Below are 23,345 nucleotides of genomic sequence, written 5' to 3'. Positions count from 1 at the left end.
ATATATATCCACATGTATAAATGTATATGCTGTGAGCTTATAGATTGAGGGCTTTAGGGAAAAGAGTAGTAAACTGCTGCTTGCAGAAGAATATTTGATTTGTGGCGAGAAGTTTATCTGAAAATGTCTTTTACCCTCTAGGATGGCACCAGAAGTTGCTGCAGTAGAAAGGAAAGGTGGCTATAACCAACTCTGTGATCTATGGGCAGTTGGAATAACTGCTATAGAGCTTGCTGAACTTCAGCCCCCAATGTTTGACCTACATCCAATGAGGTTAGTAAGGGGTTGAAGCTTGGTGTGTAAATACAGCTTTGTAAGTAATCCATTTGGAGTAGTGGCTATGTGTGCTTGTGTTGTTAGGGGGTACTGCAAGTGTGTTGCCTTGTAAGCATTCTGAATGTACATTATAGAAATTCTTAACAACTCTTTTTGGTGCATAAATGTGTAATGTTGTCCTGGTAGCATCTCTTAAGCTCGTGGACTTCTTCCTGCAAATTAAATAATGTATTTAATAATTTATCTCATATGTATTGCAATGTAAACTACAGAAATACTGTTGGTTTTTTTCAGAGCACTTTTTCTAATGACAAAAAGCAACTTCCAGCCTCCAAAATTAAAGGACAAAATGAAATGGTAAGTACTTTTCTGTTTCAGTACATAATGATAATGTATTTCACTGGGCAATTGATTCTAATGTTTACCACTTCATTTTACAGGTCCAATAGTTTCCATCATTTTGTGAAAATGGCACTTACAAAAAATCCTAAAAAAAGACCTACAGCTGAAAAGTTACTACAGGTATAAATTTATGTATGGGAAGTTTTTTAAGTTATATAATTAAAATATGGTTATTAAAATTAATATGAATGGTTGGAATTTTAATATGTGTTTTTCCTTCTGTCTTGCAGCATCCTTTTGTTACCCAACCATTAAATCGAAGTCTTGCTATTGAACTTTTGGATAAAATGAATAATCCTGATCATTCCACTTACCATGATTTTGATGATGATGATCCTGAGGTAGGTGTATGTTTTAATCATAGGATCAGATTAAGTTTTCCTTTGCTGACAAAACTAAATGATTATGATTTACTGAGCCACAGAATGTTTTGTGATGTGGGAGTAGTCTCAAGGGTTGCTTTTATTTAGTTATGCTGCTCTCACATGTACAAGCACTTGCCAAGATTCATGATATTTGGGGGAGGGAAGCTCAAAGAGAAAGATGTAAACACTTCAAAATTTTGTTTATTGTTGTCCTTCAACAATTTTGCAACAGTAAATGTGGACTAGTTCTCCAGTCCTGAGTTCTGTCATGCATTCTGCTTTCTGTTTCTTTGTGGAATTATGTTTCCATTTATCTGCAAAGAAAGCATTCATAAAAGTCATACCTATGTAGAACTTGTTCTTTTGTTCATAATTTACTTTCTTATGAGAAGAAGAGAATGATCCTGTAGTTGTTTTTGTCGAATGGTTTGCTATGTGTTTCCTGCAGATTATATTTTCTGTCTTGGAACACTCTGAAACTTGATTTCACTTACGGTTTTGTCACAGGCAAAGTTTCTGGTTTTCTGTTTTAACAGCTGGAAAAAAATAGTATGCTTATGTAAGATAATAAAGAGCGCAGGACTGAAGTGTTTCATAAATAAGAGAAAACGGATATTCTGTTACTGCATTCTGTCTTCGTACTTAACTGTATGTTCGTGAAGACTTTCCAAATGTTTACAGTTCCCTACCTGATGATCTCTTTTTGGGGGAAAAAAATTAATCCTTTCGACACAAATGCCATTGATTCATTAATTGCATACTTGTGTCTTACTTTTTTTAATGGATAAACTAGTCTAAAAATGCCTTCAAAGGAAAATAAGCTTAAAAGAAGCAACTGCTTTAAGATACTGATTTTCAGATTTTACAAGTTAAATGAGCTTTTACCTTCTGGAACAGCAAAGACAAGTTGACATGCTCCAAGTCTGTCTTCCTTAGAAGTTGGAATAAATAAATGTGTAAAGAAGCCAAAGTGAAATAGATCTTTTTTTGTATTGCAGAGTGCAATGTTTACATATTTCCTAAATGGGAGGGAAGGAGAGGAAGGCATAAGGATTGGATAGTTGGTACTTTTAAAAGCAATTGCAAATAGCAGAGTACACTTGGTAAATTTTTCTGTTTAAAAAAATATTTAGGGAAGCTAAACACACAAGAAACCCCTTAACGTGGTTGACTTTCACATCAGTGTAAAGAGAAGGGTGTCTGATTCCTGATGGAGACAGCACTGAGGAACTTGGATCTTCTCACCATAAGCTCTAAGGATCAGGTGTCCTTTAGTTGTCTGTCTGTTCAGTGATGATAGAGAGCTCTGAGGCCTGTTAAAGCAATATTTTTGTAGAAACCAGAAAACTGAAGCTTTCGTGAGCTTTCATAAGAAGAAAGGTAGCTCTTTTCAGTGTGCTTCCTGTGAGCGAGCTGCTCAGATCAGAGTAGTTTGCCCTGTGAGTGTTCCCTGCTTTCCTGGAAATTGTATGGAAACCCTGATGTGCCATTCCCCCGTGTCACTGGTATATCTCTTTGGCAGGAATCTTGACCTTCATTTTGGGCCAGACAGGTGGAGAATCTCTCTTCTGTTCCTGTATGGAGTCACTTTTTTTTTTAAGGAATAGTTCAAAGGAAGAGCATAGACAATTGACTGTAGAAAGGAGGAAACATTGGTATAGGCTTTAAATTCAAAGTTTTTAACAAAGTTGTACCTCACTGAGTGGCAGCCCTTGGTGTGGTGGTCAAGGGGCTTGGCTGCTCCCCTGGGTTTTATACAAAAATAAACAATTTTTTTTCTTTTAAAAATGTATTACCAGAGGAGGTTTAGATTGGATATTAGGAAAAGTTTCTTCACGGAAAGAGTGGTCAAGCATTGGAATAGGCTGCCCAGAGAGGTGGTGGAGTCACCATCCCTAGAGGTGTTCAAAAAATGCATAGACGTGGCACTTTGGGATGTGGTTTAGTGGGCATGGTGGTGTTGGGTCGATGGTTGGGCTGATGGTCTTAGAGGTCCTTTCCAACCTTAATGATTCTATTCTAGTTTTACTTTCCTTAAAAAATAATGTAGCCACCAAGCCAGGAAACATGAAATTAATTATTACTCTGCCCTGGTGGAGTTGGTAGTGTTAGGTTAATGGTTGGACTGGATGATCTTAAAGGTCTGTTCCAACCTAAATGATTCTATGATTCCATGCTTTAGTACACATTTTATTGACAGTTACTTGTAGCTTTCAAAATAGTGTTCACTCTTTTACGTCCCTTCTGACTTAGCATTAAGAAGGCTCTTCTGGTGTCTAGTGTATTATTTACCACTTATCCCATAATGAAGTGTGGTATCAGGGGAAGAAGCTATGCCTTTTCTGGGGAGAAAATGAAGAGAAAACAACCTAACAGCAGTGATCAGAGAAAAATGTATATTTTCATCATTTCATCAACTAGACCAGCTGACAGTACAGAGGACAAGTAAGCTGCTTGCATGTCTTTTGATATGCATTTTTTGAGATGTTCATTTGTTGTTTGTCTTATGTTGCTGAGGGTTTCCTGCTGCATACGTGGGCTTCTGTGCATAATGATACTTCTCCATCATTGTTCGTCATATGGCTTTGAGCTCTCCAGTGAGCTTCAAACACCGTTTGTTACCTGTGGTGCTGGATCATTGGATAGATGACTTAGATGTCTGTGCTGGTTTCAGCTGGGATAGAGTTAATTTTCTTCCTAGTAGCTGGCACAGTGCAGTGTTTTGGATTTAGTATGAGAAGAATGTTGATAGCACACTGATGTGTTAGTTGTTGCTAAGTACTGCTTATGCTAGTCAAGGACTTTTTAGCTTCCCATGCTCTGCCAGGTGCACAAGAAACTGGGAGGGGGCACAGCCAGAATAGTTGATCCAAACTGACCAAAGGGCTATTCCATACCATGTGGCATCATGCTCAATATATAAGCTGCAGGGAGTTGGCCGGGGGGGAGCAATTGCTGCTCGGGAACTGTCTGGATATCAGTTGGCGGGTGGTGAGCAATTGCATTGTGCATCACTTGCTTTGTATATTATTATTATTATTATTATTATTATTGTTGTTGTTGTTGTTATTATATTGTTATTATTATCATTACTATTTTACTTTATTTCAATTATTAAACTGTTCTTATCTCAACCCAAGAGTTTTCTCACTCTTACTCCTCTGATTCTGTCCCCATCCCACCGGGGCAGGGGGAGTGAGCGAGTGGCTGTGTGGTGCTTAGTTGCTGGCTGGGGCTAAACCACGGCAATGTCTCTTCTAATTTCTCCCCTAACCATGTTGCCAGTTAACTTTCCACTGAGGCATTTAATCCACCTGCAAAATGAGATTGATTGTGACACTTGGGAAAACGTTTTATTTTGTGATAAGCAAGGGTAAAACCCACCTCTGTGAATAAAGCAGGTGATAATGAATTATCTGATGCATCTTGAGCAAGGTCTGTATTTCAGATGAAGAATTCTGCCACAAGCAAAGCAGTTGTTGGCATTGTGGTCTTTTCTATAATAAACCAAAGGGAATAAGAAGTGTACATGCTCCTTTTATACGTGGTTGAACTTGTTCCAATACCTGCCTGCTCACAGAAGTAGCTGGAGTTGTTAATCCGAACTTGGGGATTGACCACTGCTATACTTGTGGCAATCACCTGAACGCATCCATCAAAAATTGAAAGAAGCAACATAACATGGTACTAACAACACTGGTGAGAATCTTGAACTTCAGACCTGCTCCCTAGTTTGTTTGGAGTTTTGGTGGTTGGGGGAATTTGTTTGTGTTTTGGGGTTTTTTGGTGGGGCTTTTTTGGAGGCTAGAGAGCCTTTGTGGCTATCATTGGTCTTTGAAGGCAAGTCTACTGCCTACTGTGATGACAGCTCTTCACCTGGTCTATGCTGCTTTTATGTGAATGCTGTCTGTTACTGCTTGGATAGTCTGCAGAGTTGTGTGGATGAGGTAGAGATTAAGATGTGAATTTGCCACCTCTTTGAGGAGCGACGTACTACATCTTTAAATAATTCTAAGCTCAGAGAAAGGTGAAAAGTTTAATGTGTAAAAACAAAACTAAACACACAATCAGGTTATTTGGGTATGATCAGAAAGGTCTCCCCTTGATACAGTCGTCATTCATTTGGCAGCACTATCTGTAACTGACATTTTGAGTAGTTTTCTCTGCCCCAACACATGGAGTACCTCATTTGGTTTCCCATTCAGTCAAAGACAGGATTTCCATTTGGGACTCTGCTTTCATTCCCTTAAGAATAAACCTTTGGAGATGTTGGCAACTGCCTGTTCACCACATTTCTGTGACAGTGACGCTCATAATAGATGTGATATTCACTGAAAAGGTTGCAAAGAGGAAAGTGTTCATGTTTTACCCTTAGCATACTGTAAGTTTTGGGGATAAGATTGCTCTTGAGATCTGTACTGTGATTACAATTGTGCCCAAATAGCATTTGTGTCAGGAAGTTAACCTACGTTCCTTTGTCCTCTTGCACAGCTCAGATGTCAGCTGTTTGTATCAGTTCCTTGTCAGCATAGGTCTTTCAAGGTAACTTGAGGCCTTTGTCCTCATGACCAAGAGATGAGGATTTGACTCCTTCCAGTAATTCTGTGGTCGTGGAGAAGGAGGTGTGAGGGCAGGCTGTGCCTGTTGTGCAATACAAACATCTGTGGTAGGATGCAAGGAACTCGCATGATATCGCTGCAAAGGCAAAACTACCTCCTACCCCCGCTACAGTCAGGCTCCTGGTGCTGGCCTTACAGATGCGCACGCATCACGTGCAAGTGGGCAGTGCCTCTTAACGAAAGATTATAAATAAGCAACCTTTTAGCACTTACAGTGTTTGAAATACTGAAGTAGAAAACCAGATCAAACTTTGAAACACATCCTGAGGTACAGCAAACCATTTTTAAAGCTCAAAAGATGCACAATAGACAAACCAGAACTGAGGAAGGGGAGGATTGGCGTAAGTTACAAGAAATGAAAAACTGCCTGTGAGATACGTGAGAGAAAACACATACCCACAGTCTAAGTTGCTCCAGTTTCAAAAAAAAGACCAAAGTGAACATAAATGGGAGGTGAAACACTACGTACATATGTGTTGGATCATAGTATAAAGCAAGGAAGTAGTGTGCAATGAAAAGGGGAGAAGGGAAATAGTGTTTTGGGGATAAACAGAGTTGCTGAGCTATTTGTGACTCTTTGTGATAGTACAGCAGTTGAAGTTCTCTAACTCTGTCGTCTCTTCATAGTCAAAAGTTGCCAAGTGAAGATTATGCTTAGTATATATAAAAGCAAATCTAACATCAGCACATCAAATTGCTGACACTATTGTGTCAGATTGCTTTAATTAAAAATTGTTTTGCTGCCACATATTCAACACAGAGATGTAGCAAATGTGCTTTTCAGAGATTACTTGGGCTAACATCATGGAGAATGAACTTTTTTTTCCTAAAGGATAAGATTTCATTGCAGAGCAAATACCAAGAGCACACTGCTGGCATTTATGTTGCTAATTTTAGGGCCTGATTGTATACAGCAGTCAGCTGGTCTTGTACTCTTGTTAAGAAACCTTAAGTTGCATTTTCGAAGAGAACCTGCAGTAGTGGATGTAGAAAGAAGAGAGAAAATCCAACAGGGGCAAGAAAAAGAAAGCCAAGTCCTAAAGTTTATGTCACTTCATCCTGCGGAGAAGTGAATGGAAATCCAGGAAAAGATAGAAATGGAACATAAATATGAAGGTGAATTTGTAGAAATTATGGCATCTCTCTTGCCACACAGCACAAGAGTACCAGGAATACTCACATCTGTTCAGCTCAGAAAACCTCAGGCTAACTTCTCACCTACTTAAGGAAACTAACTGATTACTTTTTAGGAATCAGTTTAGGTTCGAAGCTGGGAAAATGATTGGGATATCTAAACTGAAGGAAATGCTGCCAGTAAGTCAGATTTAGTGTTACTGCTTATTTTGGAAACTACCAATACCCTTAAACTGAAAGGCACAAAAAAGAAATGTTATCTGAGCAAAGACAAATGTTGGCCAACATTTTCTTTATTTGCTCAAATCCAGTGTTTTAAAAACCCTTATCTTGAAGACACTCTACAGATGCAATGTCTCCAAATAATTCTAACTTTAATGTACAAAAACATACATGCAATCTTTATTTTTAGCTTCTGCTTGATTTCTTTCTTTCTTTTTTGATATTATGATAAAGAAACCTGCTAAAAACCAGCTATACAATACTGGCTTTCAAGTGAGTATATTTTGATGTTGAAGTATTTTATTTTTCTCTTCTAGCCTCTTGTAGTGCCTCATAGAATTCATTCAACAAGTAGAAATGTGAGAGAAGAAAAGACACGCTCTGAAATAAACTGTAAGCATGTGTAATATGACAACATGAAATATTCTTAAAATAATGATTGATACTTATTTCAACTGGTATTCTGGGTCTCTGACATATATAGAAATATTTCTAGTGATACATAGGAAAATAAAAACTTATGCTGTTTCACTGATGGATACAGGTTCTAGATGACTATGCAAAAGAAATATTAGTGTAAAATATTTGAACACACCCTTTGTCAGCACTTCAGCAAATCTCACTATTGCTTCAGCTTAACTGAACAGGATGCAACCTGAGCTCTTCTTAGAGATGATTGATATAGCTTCATATGCCACTTCAGCAAGGATATTCGGAGTGATGCCATATTCTGCTGGGTAACAGAATGGCAGAGGAAGTTTGTGTCGTGTGTGTCCCCCCACCCCCCCTTAATTTAGTATCTTGTTGTAGTTTTTGCTTTTGAATTGAAACAGTGATGTAGAAATCGGGAAAGGAGGAGGTTGATTACTGGCCATTAAAAGCAGACTCCATCCCCCAAATTGTAGTCATTCTTTTGCTAGAATTAAATCAGAGCAGTACTTGGAGCTTTAGTTGTCTTAAGCTAAAATTGAGGGGACGAGTGTTAAAGAGTATCTGCCAAAGAGCTGTCCTAGAAGATGTGATTATCCTTCTCCAAACTTCATTCAAGGCTCTTTAGTGCTAGTGAATCTCCCAGAAGAACAGATCCAAGAGGGAATTCACACAATGGGTGTGGTTTTTCTATAAATTACAGCTGTATTGCCCTTCTGAAGAGGGACTTCATGGCACTGTTTGCTGAATGGTTTTCCTGATCCTTTTAATGAGTAGGTGGGGCAAATGGTGATTGCGCTGCCTTTGTGATAGAAGAGTACTTTCTATGCCCATTAGTTTCTAGCAAGTGCAAGTTCGCTATGTGCATGTGTCAGAAGTTTCTATCAGTGGGGATATGATATGGTCATTAAACTGGATTTTTCTTTTTTGTTAGACTTTGGAGCTAAATTTTGTGTGAGTACAGTCCAACTTAAATTCTTGTTTTCCTTTTCTCCTCTTTAGTTGGTCAAGTAAAATTTGATCCACCCTTGAGGAAAGAGACAGAGCCACATCATGAATTTGTGAGTAACAAGCAGCATGGGCTATGCTCTGCACATTATTCCCTGCAAATGTCTGTGGAGGAGGAGAAATCCAGGATGTGTATCATACCTCCTGAGCAGCATTAAACTTGGTAGTGATTTTTCTGACAAGTCGTAAGTTTTTTGATGCCATTACACTATATGCAGCAAGACCCCTTATTTGTGGGCTCTGCCAGGTGTGATGTATGTGCTAAGCAACAGCCCTTTGTCTTGTGGGTTTCCTCTATCCTTTATACCTCATTGCCAAGTATATCATTCCCTGTATTTATAGAGTTATTTTTTTTAATTGTAGAATTACTGTGTATGTTCAAATGTTTCTCTCCCTTGTGCTTGTATTGACGATGATTGATAATAAAATTGAGAGCCTGGGAAAGAAGTATGACACATTTTAAAAACTTGGATTTTTGTGGGGTTGTTATTTTCCCATGCAAGCAATCTTCCTGTGGCCCTGCATCACACCTGAGCCACACTAAGTCTGGCAGTTGACATACTCTGTAGAGGTGTATTGCCAATGTTTTCTCTTATGGACCCATCAGTACAAGGGGTATGAGAACTCAAGCAGTGAGGGAAAAGGTGTCTGTGCTGTCTCACACACACAATTGCAGTAGCTTCCTCTCTTCTATGAAGACTATTGCTTTCCACATTTGTGCACTTGGGTAGTTTCTTCACATTCCTGGATAAAAAAGATACTCCTTTGCTTCCTTACTGCAGACTTTTGTGTTCTCTTTGTTTTTCTAGGGCAGGTGTTAAGGTGAAAAAGTTGGCTTAGTGCATAGGTGGGAGGGACATTGACTTTCCTCTGAGTTGGTTTTGGGAAGGGTGTGTACCTAGGAATGTACTTCCTCTTCTACAGTCTACAAACCACATGTGAGTGGGACTTGTGATGCAGATTTCCTTGTATTGCTCTGTAGTTGTACTAAAATCTTGCCGGTGCCTTGTCCTTTGGTAGTGGGTCAGCTGGCTCTGTGTGTATGAGGCAGTATATAATCTTGCTCTTCCTCAGCAACTGGCTGGACAGGTAGTCTGCAGTTTCTGGTATGTATTTGAGACAGAGGAGAATGGCTTACCAAATCACATATAGGCAATTATTTCAGGTATGTTATTTAGACCTTGATATAACTGCGTAACAGCATCATTGAGGAACCCTGGTTATACAAGTGTTTATTAAATATGGTCATGAAGTCAGTGTTCCTACCATAAACTCATCAGTTAAAATTATTTTTGAACTGATTCCAAGTTATCCTGGCTTTGCTTCCCGGTTGCATTGTCTGGATTATAAAGAAAATAAAATTGGTAGCATCGTATTGTTCAAATTATAATGCTTTTGCTCCTTAAGAATTTTATTTATTTATACACACAGATAATCATAATTGCAAAAAGATGTTAATGGAGAAGCTGAAGTTTTAAAAATACTTTTTCCATTTCTTTATTGTTTTATCAGTCACTGACCATACAAACCATTTAGTGGACAACTGCATGGGGCAGGAGAGGTGTTTTCATTGCACCTTAGGAACCTGAGCTGCTAAACCGGGGAGAGAGATTTCCTGCAGGAATTAAAGCACAACTTTTGAGAGGACTTCTTTGGCAGGTGTTGCCAGAAGGGAGGACTGGAGCCTTTTCCTACCTTGTGCATTAGCAATCAGAACCTTTGCACTTTGGAATCTCAGGAGCTCTTGCTGCTCCAAGAAGGGACTTGAATGATCCAGATTAATTCTGCTGTTAAGAAAATCTCTTAGTATTGTCTATTCCTGTCAGAGTTTGCATATTTGAAACCTGTCCAAAGAACTTGCCTCACCTCCCTGTCTGTGAAGAAGATCTATAATTGCTTGTTTGGACCTTTCTGAAGAGGGAAATTAACTGTTCCGCTGCTTATATCAGAATGTAGCATGCAGACCTGATCTGTCCTTTCCAGATAAACAGAACTATGATTTTGCAAATCATGATGTTGGGTCTAGAGACGAAAGAATAAACACATTTTGACATTAGATATAGAACCAATGAACAATTTAAATTGGCATATCAAATACAAACGAGATCTATTCAAAGAATGTATGCTCTAGCAAAGAGCCTTAGCACAAAGCAGGCTGAGGGAGAAGTTTGTAATGATCTATACATGGTAGGAGGGAAAGTCTTTTAAATGGAAGCAGGAGCAAGAGATGCCTGTCTCTTGCTCCAGTAATAACAGTGTGGATCCCTTTTCATTAAAGCAATTCTTCTGAACCTTTTGCTTCTGTCTCACTAAAGCATGCTTAAACTTTATGCTTATTTACGTACGGATGTGAGTGCACAAGCCAAAGGACTGGACCACTGCAGCATGAGTTATTGTTGTTGGTGCACTGAGATGTTGAACTGGTACATACTTGCCCCTTACCACAGCTCAGGTGATGAACAATAATTCATTATTTCGGTGCGATTCAGTAGTGTTCGGAAATGTGACTGTACCCGTAGCTGTGTTTTACCCCCGTCCCCAGAACTGTCTTAACGTGGTTTGAGTTTCAACTAACAACTTCCTTTTTAGCAAGACAATTTCCCTTCATATATACCTGGCTTTCAGTCACAATGTAAATAACTTGAGTTTCTTGATCTCTGTCTAATGAACAGTGTGACAGTAGCGATTTTTTGGACAATTCAGAAGAAATATACTACACTGCAAGATCTAACCTGGTATTTTTCATCTTATGCCTTTCTTGTTGGTGTTAGTTTTGTCTTTGTTTTCCATTTTCAAAGCTCATGTTTTGTCCTGTTGTATTGGTGTTTTCATCTGTGTAAAAGCCATTCAATATAAGGATTAGTCTATATGTGTATTTCTGTAATGTAGGAAGGAGTAGTATGTGCCCTATTGAAAGTATTTAACCTGTATTCGTGTTTAGTTGAACCACTTTTATAGAAGGGGCTCAGTATTATGCACTCATTCTAATTTCTTTAACTGCTTTACAATGCATAACTTGCTAATTTTTTGGGGAGTGGTTAAAAATAGAAGAGACATTCTCTTCATATTTTTGTCTGGTAGTTCCTTTAAAAAGTCCCATGAAAGACTGTAAGATTATATAAATGTAAGTCTCTGAATTCTTCAGATGGTAATTATGTTACAGAATGAATACACACTTAATCAAAATAACAGAAGGTGGGATCATAAGTGTTTTCAGTGGCATTTGGCTTCGTTTATAGTTTGATACATTTTCCAGATTTTCTCTTACTGCACTGCTAAAACAATTGGTTGTTAGAATTGCGGTGCAGAAATTACTCTAGAAAGGGAATTTTCTTATTTCTCTGCTCTTTAGGCCCTGTGTAGTTAGAAAAGTAATGCTTTTAAGTCTTGGACATCTTCATATACTGTTGGGAAAAAAAAAAAAGAAGAAACATTCTGTATTAGATGAAGAGCATTATTCTGCTAACTTTAAGATGTTTAATATAAGTTCACTGAGGGGAAAGTGGAAAATGGGTGTTTGGGAATGTCTTATTTTGGGTTTTATGTGATTTTTTTGTTGTTGTTGTTTTGGAATTTTTGTTTGTTTGTTTTGGCATCAGTTGGCTTGGTGTGACTTGAATCTGCCAATACCACAGATACTGAAAGCTTAGACTGTCTTCCCCATTTTTGGAAGGAACTTTCTGTATCGCTTGATTATAACAATGTTTCACAAATTGTTTTGAGATCAGTAGCTTAGATTTCTCTGTATGTAGTGGGGACACCTCCATCCTATGCAGTTCCTCTGTTTTTGGGAGTGTTGTTTTGGTTTTTTGTTTTGGTTTGCTTTTGATTTTGTCTTTTCAGTTTAACACTTTTTAACATCTCTCTTTCAGGTTACTTTCAGTGTTGTCGCATATATTGCTAGCCTAGTATCTGTGGGTCTAAGAAATGAATGGGAACATGTCTCCTAACTGGACTGTCCTTTCCCATCCTTCTTTTGCCCCATGCTGTTCAGCATACTCTTCAAAAATGATTACTATGATAAAGCTTATGAAGTACTATTGTTGTCACAATCATGAGAGCAAATCATTCAAGTCAATCCACAGCACTTTCTGTCTTTCTCTGCTTTCTTCACAACCTCCTGTGCTCATTGTGAATCAAAGAGGAGAGTTCTGATTTGGTGGTAATGCTTTACCATTTGTGAGATTTTTCTAGTAAGGCCTAATTCTTCTGGAAACTAGAAGAAATATTTAGTAGTTGGTTCATTCTTCTGTTGTGGACCAGGGCATGCTGATCAGACTTCTCCTCTCTGACTCTCTCCTTCCCCCACTCCCCCCGCTGCTCTGACAGTATTGAATTCAGATACGTTCAGTGAGAATACTCACTCCCAGGGCTCCTGGCAGGTCTCTGCGCTCCCCTGGGGTTTCCCCAGCTCAGGAAACCCCGCTGTATGCCACAATCCCCAACTCTGCTGCAGAACGTGCCTGCACCAGAGCTGATTGCCTCTGTGAGTGACTGTTGTTGGTGGTTACACCCTGTTTGGCGGTCTTGAATGTGTTGATGATAACTTCCTTTTCTAAGTGATAGAGGAGCCTATGAGGAAAGGTGCTATGCTGGACCTTGTTCTCACCAACAAGGAGGGGCTGATGGGGAACGTGAAGCTCAAGGGCAGCCTTGGCTGCAGTGACCATGAAATGGTGGAGTACAAGACGCCTAGGGCACTGAGGAGAGCACACAGCAAGCTCACTACTGTGGACTTCAGGAGAGCAGACTTTGGCCTCTTCAGGGATCTGCTTGGTAGAGTACCATGGGATAAAGCCCTGGAGGGAAGAGGGGTCCAAGAAAGCTGGTTAATATTCAAGGATCACCTCCTTCAAGCTCAGAAGCGATGCATCCCAACAAAGAGCAAGTCGGGCAAAAAAGCCAGGAGGCCTGCATGGATGAACAAGGAGCTTCTAGACAAACTTGGAACACAAAAAGGAAGCCTACAGAGTGTGGAAGCAAGGACAGGTAGCCTGGGAGGAATACAGAGAAATTGTCCAAGCAGCTATGGATCAGGTTAGGAAAGCTAAAGCCCTGGTAGAATTCAATCTGGCCAGGGATGTCAAGAGCAGCAAGAAAAGCTTCTATAGGTACATCAGTGATAAAAGGAAGACTAGGGAAAATGTGAGCCCTCCCTGGGGGGAAACGGGAGACCTGGTTACTTGGTATATGGAGAAGGCTGAGGTACTCAGTGACTTTTTTGCCTCAGTCTTCACTGGCAAGTGCTCAAGCCATACCACCCAAGTCGCAGAAGACAAAGGCAGGGACTGGGAGAATGAATAACCTCCCAGTGCAGGAGATGATCAGGTTTGAGACCATCTAAGGAACCTGAAGGTGCACAAGTCCATGGGACCTGATAAGGTGCATTCACGGGTCCTGAGGGAACTGGCGGATGAAGTTGCTAAGCCACTGTCCATCATATCTGAGAAGCTGTGGCAGTCCGGTGAAGTTCCCACTGACTGGAAAAGGGGAAACATAACCCCCATTTTTAAAAAGGGAAAAAAGGAAGACCCAGGGAGCTACAGGCTAGTCAGTCTCCCCTCTGTGCCCGGTAAGATCATGGAACAGATCCCCCTGGAAACTATGCTAGCACGTGGAAAATATGGTGGTGACTCGTGACAGCCAACATGGTTTCACTAAGGGCAAATCATGCCTGACAAATTTGGTGGCCTTCTACGATGGGGTTACAGCATTGGTGGATAAGGGAAGAGCAACTGATGTCATCTACCTGGACTTGTGCAAAGCATTTGACACTGTCCCGCATGACATCCTTGTCTTTAAATTGGAGAGACATGGATTTGAAGGATGGAACACTTGGTGGATAAAGAATTGGCTGGATGGTCACACTCAGTTGTGGTCAACAGCTCAATGTCCAAGTGGAGACCAGTAATGAATGGCGTTCCTCAGGGGTCGGTATTGGGATTGGCACTGTTTAACATCTTTGTTGGCAACATGGACTGTGAGATTGAGTGCACCCTCAGCAAGTTTGCCTACGACACCAAGTTGTGTGATATTGTCAACACACTGGGAGGGAAGGGATGCAATCCAGAGGGACCCTGACAGGCTTGAGAAGTGGGCCCGTGTGAAACTCATGAAACTTATGAAGTTCAACAAGGCCAAGTGCAAGGTCCTGCACATGGGTCAGGGCAGTCCCAAGCACAAATACAGGCTGGGCAGAGAATGGATTGAGAGCAGCCCTGAGGAGAAGGACTTGGGGGTGTTGGTTGATGAGAAGCTCAACATCAGCCAACAATGTGCGCTTGTAGCCCAGAAAGCCAACCGTATCCTGGGCTGCATCAAAAGAAGCATGACCAGCAGGTCGAGGGATGTGATTCTGCCCCTCTACTCAGCTCTCATGAGACTCCACCTGGAGTACTTCATTTAGCTCTGGGGCCCCTAATGTAAGAAGGACATGGACCTGTTGCAGTGAGTCCAGAGGAGGGCCACAAAGGATGATCAGAGGGCTGGAGCACCTCTCCTATGAAGACAGGCTGAGACAGGGTTGTTTAGCCTGGAGAAGAGAAGGGTCCAGGGAGACCTTATAGCAGCCTTCCAGTACCTGAGCGGGGCTGGAGAAGGACTTTTTACAAGGGCATATAGTGATAGGACAACGGGTAATGGATTTAAACTGAAAGAGGGTAGATTTAGATTAGATATAAGGAGGAAATTCTTCACACTGAGTGTGGTGAGGCACTGGGAACAGGTTGCCCAAAGAGGTTACAGTGTTGGTGGATGCCCCATCCCTGGAAGTGTTCAAGGCCAGGTTGGACGGGGCTTTGAGCAACCTGGTCTAGTGGAAGGTGTCCCTGCCCATGGCAGGGGACTTGGAACTAGACGATCTTTAAGGTCCCTTGCAACCCAAATCATTCTGTGGTTCTATATGTGGATTTTTCAAATGTCATCAAGAGGAAAAGATTATACTTTTTCACAAGCATAATATGTCACCTACTACTGTTGGGCTCTTGCCCATGCTGTTCTACTGGTTTTATAAAATACCTTATGAGCAACAACTCTTTTGCAGAGCTGTGTGTCTCTTAAGATCCTACCAAAAAAAATTATCAGAAATTGAGGCATATTTTTGGCAGCATGAGTCATAAAAGGTATACAGTTGAGGTTGAAAGCAAATCTGGGGAGTGAGAGTATTATTACCTATCGCCTAGCATTTTGCATAGCTGGATGGATTATATGGCAGCTTATGCAGTCACCATGCACATTACCTTTTTAAAAATTTGATACCTCTCTTTTTCCTCTTCCTCCTCCCTCTGCCTCTGTGTTCCTGAAACAGCTACCTGGATCTGCCAGAAGAATAGAGAAATTCAGTACCTTGTTTGCAGGGAAAATTCAGTATCCAAACCCCAGTATTCCTTCATGCAAATAGCAAACAGACAAGGACAAGATGGCACTTCTCTTTGATATTCTACAAATGTATCCCTTTGATTCATTTCTAAATAAATAACAGAATATTTTGCTCTAGGTACAAGGCTCTTCTCTTTTTCAGGATAGTTCTTTTTTGCTTTTTCTGCAACTAGACAAGTTTCTCAGGAACCTACTTGGGTACCTTCTGTTGTTCGAGATTTTCTTGTATGTGTTCCTTCCTGTCATTTCGAGTTCCTCATGTTCCTATTCTGGTCATTGCACTGTGCTTTGGCAGTTGTTTTCTGACAATCTCCTGTGCCTCAGGAGCAGCAGAGGTATGCTGGACTCTTTAAAAAAAAAAAAAAAAAAAAAAGTCTTATCTTACATGCACATTAGACTTTACATAGGGTAGACCTCAAACAAATGCTTCTCCCATATTTTTCACTGTCTTTCTGTGTACTTCAAATGAGTTGTTTGGATACGGACTCAGATAAGTGGGACAGCTGAGCATTGCATTTGCAGTGAGCTCAGTAAATGGTTTAAATCAAAGTAATCTTCTCAAAAAATACGTGCACCTTTATTCTAGAACAATTTTTAAGTTTTATGCTATTGATCCTGGGAGAAGCACCTAAAAAGCCAATGGCTAACTAAATGTATGACTGTTCGTCTTATATTGTAGCAGCCACCATGATGACAGTCCCAGGAATCTACATGAGTTGGCATAGTAGGACCAAATTTCTGTCAGTTGAAATGTTTTTGCTATAATTAAGTGTATGTTCAGAAGTAGTCTTAAGTATATGACATCCTGAGGAAAAACATGCAACTTCTTTCAGCTTACTTTTTCCACCAGATCAGTTCCCCTTTCGGGTTCCCTGTGTGGCATTGCAAATGGCTTTGTCAGTGTGGTGGAGGGAGGTGCATGGGATAGAGAGAAGCTAGGAGTAAGGGCTGTTAAACCCAGCTTCTGTAGAGCTGTTGCTGTATGTGTAACTGTACCTCTCAGAGGTGATGTGTTGTACTTATGAGTGGTGGGGTCTGTCGAGGAGAATCTGTACGAGAATTTGGCTTCTGGTCCCAGAAGCCCCATTTCTGAGAAACAGAGCTTACTGTTGTTCTGATTCAAAAGAAGAGGTCATGTTGAGCAAATAAAAGTATTTTCATTCAGGTTATGCTGATCTGCAATAAAATATAGCGGCAAAAAAATCTTTCTTCCCCTTCACAGTGAGCTGAAAAATAATTCCAGTTCATATACAGTAGACTGAGCTGCATACCTTGTTAAGTTATAAATACTATCAGACAATCCCCCAAAAAAGGTGAGTTGGGAAGGAACCCCTGGAGATCTGTAGCTTACTTCTGCTTAAAACAGGGACAGCTTCCAAGCTAGACCCGGAGATTACTTTGGGCTTTTCCAGTTGAAGTTTGAATCCGTCTCAGGATGGAGACAACTGAGCATCTCTAGGCCCTGTCCCAAGGCTGCACTGCTCCCATGGGGAGGAGTTGGTTCCTTATGGCCAAAGTTTGCATTGCTGCCGTTTGTGCCTGTTGCCTCTTGTTCTTTCACTGTGCATCTGAGAAGAGTCTAGCTCTGTCTTCTCTATAACGCCCTGTGGGATAGCCAAAGGCAACAGGTACTTTATCCATGCTACAGAAGCTCTGTTCTTTCAGCCTTTCTTATTGTGCCATTTGCTGCATCACTTGAACAGTCTTAGTGGCCTTCTGCTGGCTTCCCTCTAATCTGTCAACGTCTTTGTCCTGGGACGCCTAGAACTGGACACCACATGCAGATGTGGCCTTCCAAATGCCAAATAGAAGGGGTAATCCCTTCTGGCTTCGCTGTGGTTGGCCACCTATACCACAAGTGTGTGCTGCTGATGTGTAGTCCCCTACTCGTCTGCTGAGACTTCCAAACCCTTTTCTGCAGAGTTGCCCAGAGTTTCTCCAGAGTTGTCCCCAGCCAGCTTGTCCTCAGCCTCTTCTGGTGTATGTAGTTGGTCTGTCCTAGCTGCAGGACTTTTCAGTTAGCTATGTTAAACCCCATGGGGTTTTGTTGCCTACTCCTCCAGCTTGTTGAGGTGGTTCTGACTAGCAGCCCACTCTTTTGTTTTGTTTGGGGGGGGGGGGGGGTGTTTGTTTTTGTTAGTGGTCTCATAATAATTTTGGCCAGCCAGTTTAGCACCTTGGATGCATTCCACCTAGTCCTAGTCTGTGTCAAGCTAACTGATTTGTAACACTACAGCTAGTGATTTTTTTTCTTTGTATTAGGGGAAAAATTAAATGTTTCTGCATCAGACTTTAATTTAGCCTGGAGTGTTCAACACAGTGAGAAGTATTGAATTCGTTGAATTTACCTAAAATGGTAATTTTAGAAAGTGACAGAGGAGTTGAACATAACTTGAATTTGCTATCTCAGGTTCCAACCTACAGTTGTTTTCAGTTGTTACGAACTTAGCATTCATTTTAGACTTCTTTAGCAAAGAATTCAGTAAGAGGTTTGCAGTTACCATGCAATCTGCACTGCAATTACATGCAATTTGCCAGATACATTTATACATTTGGTCCTATTTAAATAATTTGGTCATAGTTGGGTTTTGTTTTAGCTTATAAATATATTCTGGGTTTAATAATTTGTAATAGTTTTTGGTAACAATTTTGGGAATGCAGTGTTTCAGCATAGCTGTTCTGTGTTAGTTAATGGTTTGTGGCAGAAAAACTAAAATAATGGTAGGAAAAGATTGAACTAAAGAGCTTGACATAGATAATAGAGAACTTTGCCCAGAAGCCTTTTTCTTTGGTTTAAGTCTTTTTTGCTCCTCACTACACATGCATACATATGCTTTTCCTTTGTTACAAGCCATGAAGACTCCTATCCTACTCAGTTGCAATGTGGTTTTAGAGTTATGTTAGCTAGCAACACTGGATTTCAGAAAGGCTTCATATTTTGTTCAGCTCTAGGTAATGAAGTGATGCACAGTCCTTATGATCAGAAGAAAATCAGTGAAAATGGCGGGGAAAGTGCCTAAGGGTTTGGGGTATGGTTTTTGTGCTTTCTTTTCCTTCCATGTATGTTTTGGGTATTTTCTGCCTTGGCAAAAGGGATTGAGAAAATGAGATGTTCAATTTTATTGCTAGGAAGCAGTTTAAAAATGCTGTGTACAATTGCATGTTGTGTTGAGGCCTGGTGATGTTCCATTATATGGGTATGAAATGGTGGTGTTTGTGCCAAGTAGACGTTCATAGACAAAAGGCATAGAGAACTGAAATACAAGGGAAGAGGGAACAGTGGTTGTGTAGCAGTAATACACAGTAAAACCTCAGTCAGTCACCAGGGAAGAATTATATTTAGCATGTTTAAGTATATATACGTATAACTTGCTATTTCTGATGTGTTAAGGTATCCAAAGAAATTCAAGAATGCACTTTTTAATGACATAAAGGCATTAAAAGTATAGCATATACATTAGGTAATATTAGACTCTTTTTAAAATTAACATCCTCTTTTATGAAGCAGCCTGATAGGAATTGCTTAATCATTTTACTGAGAAATAGAGATCTGTATGTGCCTTCTAGTTTGATATGTTAGTAGTCCAAAGGTCATTCATATTCTTTGAAATTTAGAGTTACTTCCCCAGCACTATGTGGATTTAAAGTCTTACTTTTGACACTTCAAATGATCTTGTTTCTCACTAGATTTCAGGAACAGCAAATGTAGGAAGTAACTGTGAATTGCTGGTTCACTGTATACATTCAGTTTTGTTTTCTGAAGGACTGAACACCTAAAAATAGATTTCCAGTACAGCTTGGCACTGCAGAACAAATTAGGAATGTAAGACTGTCAAAGTTACAGTAACAATTAATTCATCTTGAAATTCTGCAGAAAATAAATAGCCAGTTTTGAAATTTAAACTGCAGAAGGTATTGTAAATTTTATCATTCCTGGGGAATTTGTTTCCTAGCATGACCTTACCACCAAATTTGTCTTTGCTTTGAGGAAATCTTTATACTGTTTTTAGTCATTAATTATTTGCACATGTGATTTATCTGAAGGTGTGATTTGCCTTTCTACATGAATTCTTCATTTAATATTACCCAGGCTGTTGAGAACTGGTAATTATTACCTGTATTACCTTTTTTCCAAAGTGATCATTGCCAGCAAATAGCACTGTCTTGTACACAGCTGTGTTGGTTCAGGAATGGGTTGTTGGTAACCTCAGGCTGAATGCAGAATAATCTGGGGTTGCATTTTGATTTAACACCAAGGTTATTGACCTCTTCTCATTCCTGCTGGCTGTAGATCTTGAGATTCTCTTGGAAGATATCTGCCTAGTCACTCAGATTTATTCTATGTGAATGTTGTCTGATCTAAAAAGAATTTTAATTAACTAATTGGCATTGTATGTATGTTAAATGAAAATATTAATGTAGATTCATAAAGTTGTTGGGTTACTTAAGGGATGCAGGAGAGGTAACAGCTTTTATTAAGCCAATTGTTGCATCATTTAGTAATTAATGCTAATCTGTTCTTCCCAGTGGGAATCCATAACTGGTAAGATTTTTGGTTTTTTGACAAATACCTTTATGTTTGGCTTTAAAGAAAAAAACTAGTTATACTGGTTGTACTGATGAAGTATAAAAGCTCACTGGAGGCTTTGAAGGATACATGCAATATTTACTTATGCTTTTGTATCAAATATGTAGCTACAAGGTTTATAAAATGATAACTTCTGGATATATTTGGAATAGAGGGTACAAGACAAAATGTGTTGCACTTCTTAAAAGCTCTCTAGCTCTCAGTATTTATCTGTCAAGTGTGCAAAAGAAGGTATTTCCCTAGCAATGGATTACTTCACCCCACATTTGGAGTGAAAACCAGCAATATTTAAAGAGCTTAGAAGAACACTAACAAGCTAGGCAAAAAATATACATATTAACAAGGCAAAAAATACACATACTAGAATCATAGTCAAATAAATGCTAATAAGCAGCACAATAGTAAATTGAATCAAAACAAAGCTTTTGTCCTTTTAAAGCATTTAAACCTATGTAATTCTGGCAGATGTCATTTTTCATAAAATGAAAAAAAAAAAAAAAATTCCGGTAAGGCTTGAAGTCTGGTGACAGATGAAAGCTCCTTATAGTTTATGGGGGTTTGCTTATTTCCTCTTATTAATTTTCCTGTCATTGCTATAGAATATATATAGCCATACATGGCACAGTGTGTGAATTAAGATGGACAGATGTTTTGGCTCTGCCCAGCATAAGATCTTTGTTTCCTGCTTTTGATTAATGTGATTTTGCCACACGTAGACAAAACACTTGTCACTTCAAGGTGAAAATCTCGGATTTCATTACACTGATCTGGGGTTATTTTTCTCAACAGCCTCCCAGTCTTTGTTCTGGCATCCTCTTACAGAGACTCACACAACCTGTTTAACCTCCTTGTTTGTGAGTCTGGTGTCATCTTATGTTTCTAGTCTTGTTATTTTCTGCTCTAGAGCCTGAATCCTCAAAATACCTGTGCTTACTTGTGGAGGTTTCTGAGGTTGCATAGAAGTAATATAAGTACTCACAGTAAAGAAAGTAAAATCTGTGTTTCTTTGTGGTGGATTGGAGTACATCAACTGGTAGGGAGGACCAGCAGAAAGGTATTGCCTGGATAAGGTGACAGATACTGGGAGTGATGAAGAGACTGAAATTGCGGAGGGCCTAGGATGGCCTTTCTGGACGGAAGGAGACTTGTTGAGCTTGTTTGGAGCCAGGAGCAGCAGAAGTTAAGATTGGGGCATAGGGGGAGGATGAACCTGTGAAGAAGGAAGATAAGGATAGCAGAAGTGGTCAAAGATAGCCACAATTGAGGCCTTACCCCTTCCACCTGCTACTTCGCAGAGCCTGGGACACATTCCTGGAGAGCAGCGAGCCTTCCTCCCAGCTGGCATGGCCACTTGTGAGCCCTTCCTTTCTGTCACCTAACTTTCTAGCTCCACTGACAGATGCCTAGGGGGAAAGTCAGGTGGCCCTTGTGAGTCAGATCCATAGAAGTGGATGGGGTTTGGGGGTTTCTTTGTTTAATTCTAGAAAAAAGATATGTAATAAAGTTGGTACAAAGACTGAAAAGTCAGTCTCTCCATGGTTCAGGAAATGCCAGCATTGGGCTTGCCTTTGCATTTTTTATTCAACCATCTATGCATTCTTTTACACCAAGTAATTGTAAGTTACATATTGTTTTTTCCACAATATCTCACTTGTCTTGGGAAAATATGGAAAGTCGCTGAAGCAATCAAATGCTACTGACAGCTCAGGTAGAAACACCTGTGTGGAAACTACTGCTTAGCATTACAGAGTAGAATTGAGGGTGCAGTAAACAACCTGGAGCTCCTTGCCAAGCAGAAAACAATATGCGTAGCTTAAAGGATTGCCCTTTGATCTGGAACTGAAAGCTGCGGTGGCTTCTGCTTCGTCAGCTTGGAGCACTGGCAAATCTAGTGTGAGACTTTTCCTCTGATTTTTAAAAATGCCCTTTTGAGAGATCAGCCCCATGAGTTGTCATTGTCTAAACCAAGCTTATTGCTCTTATAGCTTGGATATCTGGGCATCTTTCTGAAGGATGGCATGCTTTTGATATAGGCTGCTGCTGAAGGAGGCCTGATTGACAGAAGATGTTGGGAGACCTTTAAAATGTTTCCTGGAAATAAGCAATGTAGCTTCATTTATCACTAACTTGGGATAGAGTTCACTTCCTTCCTGGTAGCTGGCATAGTGCTGTGTTTTGGATTTAGTATGAAAATAGTGTTGATAACACACTGATGTTTTAGTTGTTGCTAAGTAGTGCTGACACTAGTCAAGGACTTTTTCAGCTTCCCATGCTCTGCCAGGTGCACAGGAAGCTGGGAGGGGGCACAGCCAAGACAGTTGATCCAAACTGACCAAAGGGCTATTCCATACCGTATGACATCGTGCTGAGTATATAAACTGGGGGGAGTTGGCCGTGGGGCAGCCATCGCTGCTCAGGGACAGGCTGGACATCAGTCGGTAGGTGGTGAGTGGTTGTATCACTTGTTTTTCCTGGGTTTTGTTTCTTTCTCTCTCTTTTGTTGTTTTCCTTTTCATTACAATTTTTAAAATTATTATTGTTAATTATATTTCAGTTATTAAACTGTTCTTATATCAACCCATGAGTTTTCTTACTTTTGCCCCTCCAATTCTTTCCCCCATCCTGCTGGGGGCAGGGTGTGTGTGAGAGTTGCTGTGTGGTGCTTGGTTGCCAACTGGGGTTAAACCGTGACACTGGTCAATAACTCCTTTCTGCTGGTGAATACACTCAGTATTTCTGGAGCAAATTTATGCTCAGATTTTTCCTGTTATGATCCACCTGAAGAAAAAAATACCCTGTAATTATAGCAGTGTCCTCCTGGCAGATGCAGATTTGATGGTGCTTCAATATAGTCCCTGTATTCCCATTAATGTATTAAATTTGTATGCGATATGGCAGCATCTATTGAGTAATAGTGTTGGAGGC

General features: G+C 40.1%; 1 protein-coding gene across 5 annotated transcripts in view; it reads left to right on the top strand.

Moving 5' to 3' along the window:
- Positions 1 to 23,345, top strand: part of MAP4K3 (mitogen-activated protein kinase kinase kinase kinase 3) — a 93,872-nt gene that overhangs the window by 33,936 nt on the left and 36,591 nt on the right. For 3 of the 5 annotated variants that reach the window (XM_075708145.1, XM_075708143.1, XM_075708142.1), the window contains 6 exons: positions 142 to 273; positions 571 to 633; positions 717 to 798; positions 909 to 1,019; positions 7,336 to 7,411; positions 8,450 to 8,508. In XM_075708145.1, coding sequence (XP_075564260.1) covers positions 142 to 273; positions 571 to 633; positions 717 to 798; positions 909 to 1,019; positions 7,336 to 7,411; positions 8,450 to 8,508 — 523 coding nt within the window. Of the gene's footprint in view, positions 1 to 141; positions 274 to 570; positions 634 to 716; positions 799 to 908; positions 1,020 to 7,335; positions 7,412 to 8,449; positions 8,509 to 11,127; positions 11,191 to 23,345 lie in introns of all 5 variants that reach the window. The other 2 variants (XM_075708141.1, XM_075708144.1) reach the window with 1 other exon arrangement.

Source organism: Pelecanus crispus, chromosome 3 (assembly GCF_030463565.1).
Source record: "Pelecanus crispus isolate bPelCri1 chromosome 3, bPelCri1.pri, whole genome shotgun sequence".
NCBI classification, from domain to species: Eukaryota; Metazoa; Chordata; class Aves; order Pelecaniformes; family Pelecanidae; genus Pelecanus; species Pelecanus crispus.
Note: the sequence above shows the minus strand (reverse complement) of the source record. Positions and strands in the feature narration are given on the sequence as shown.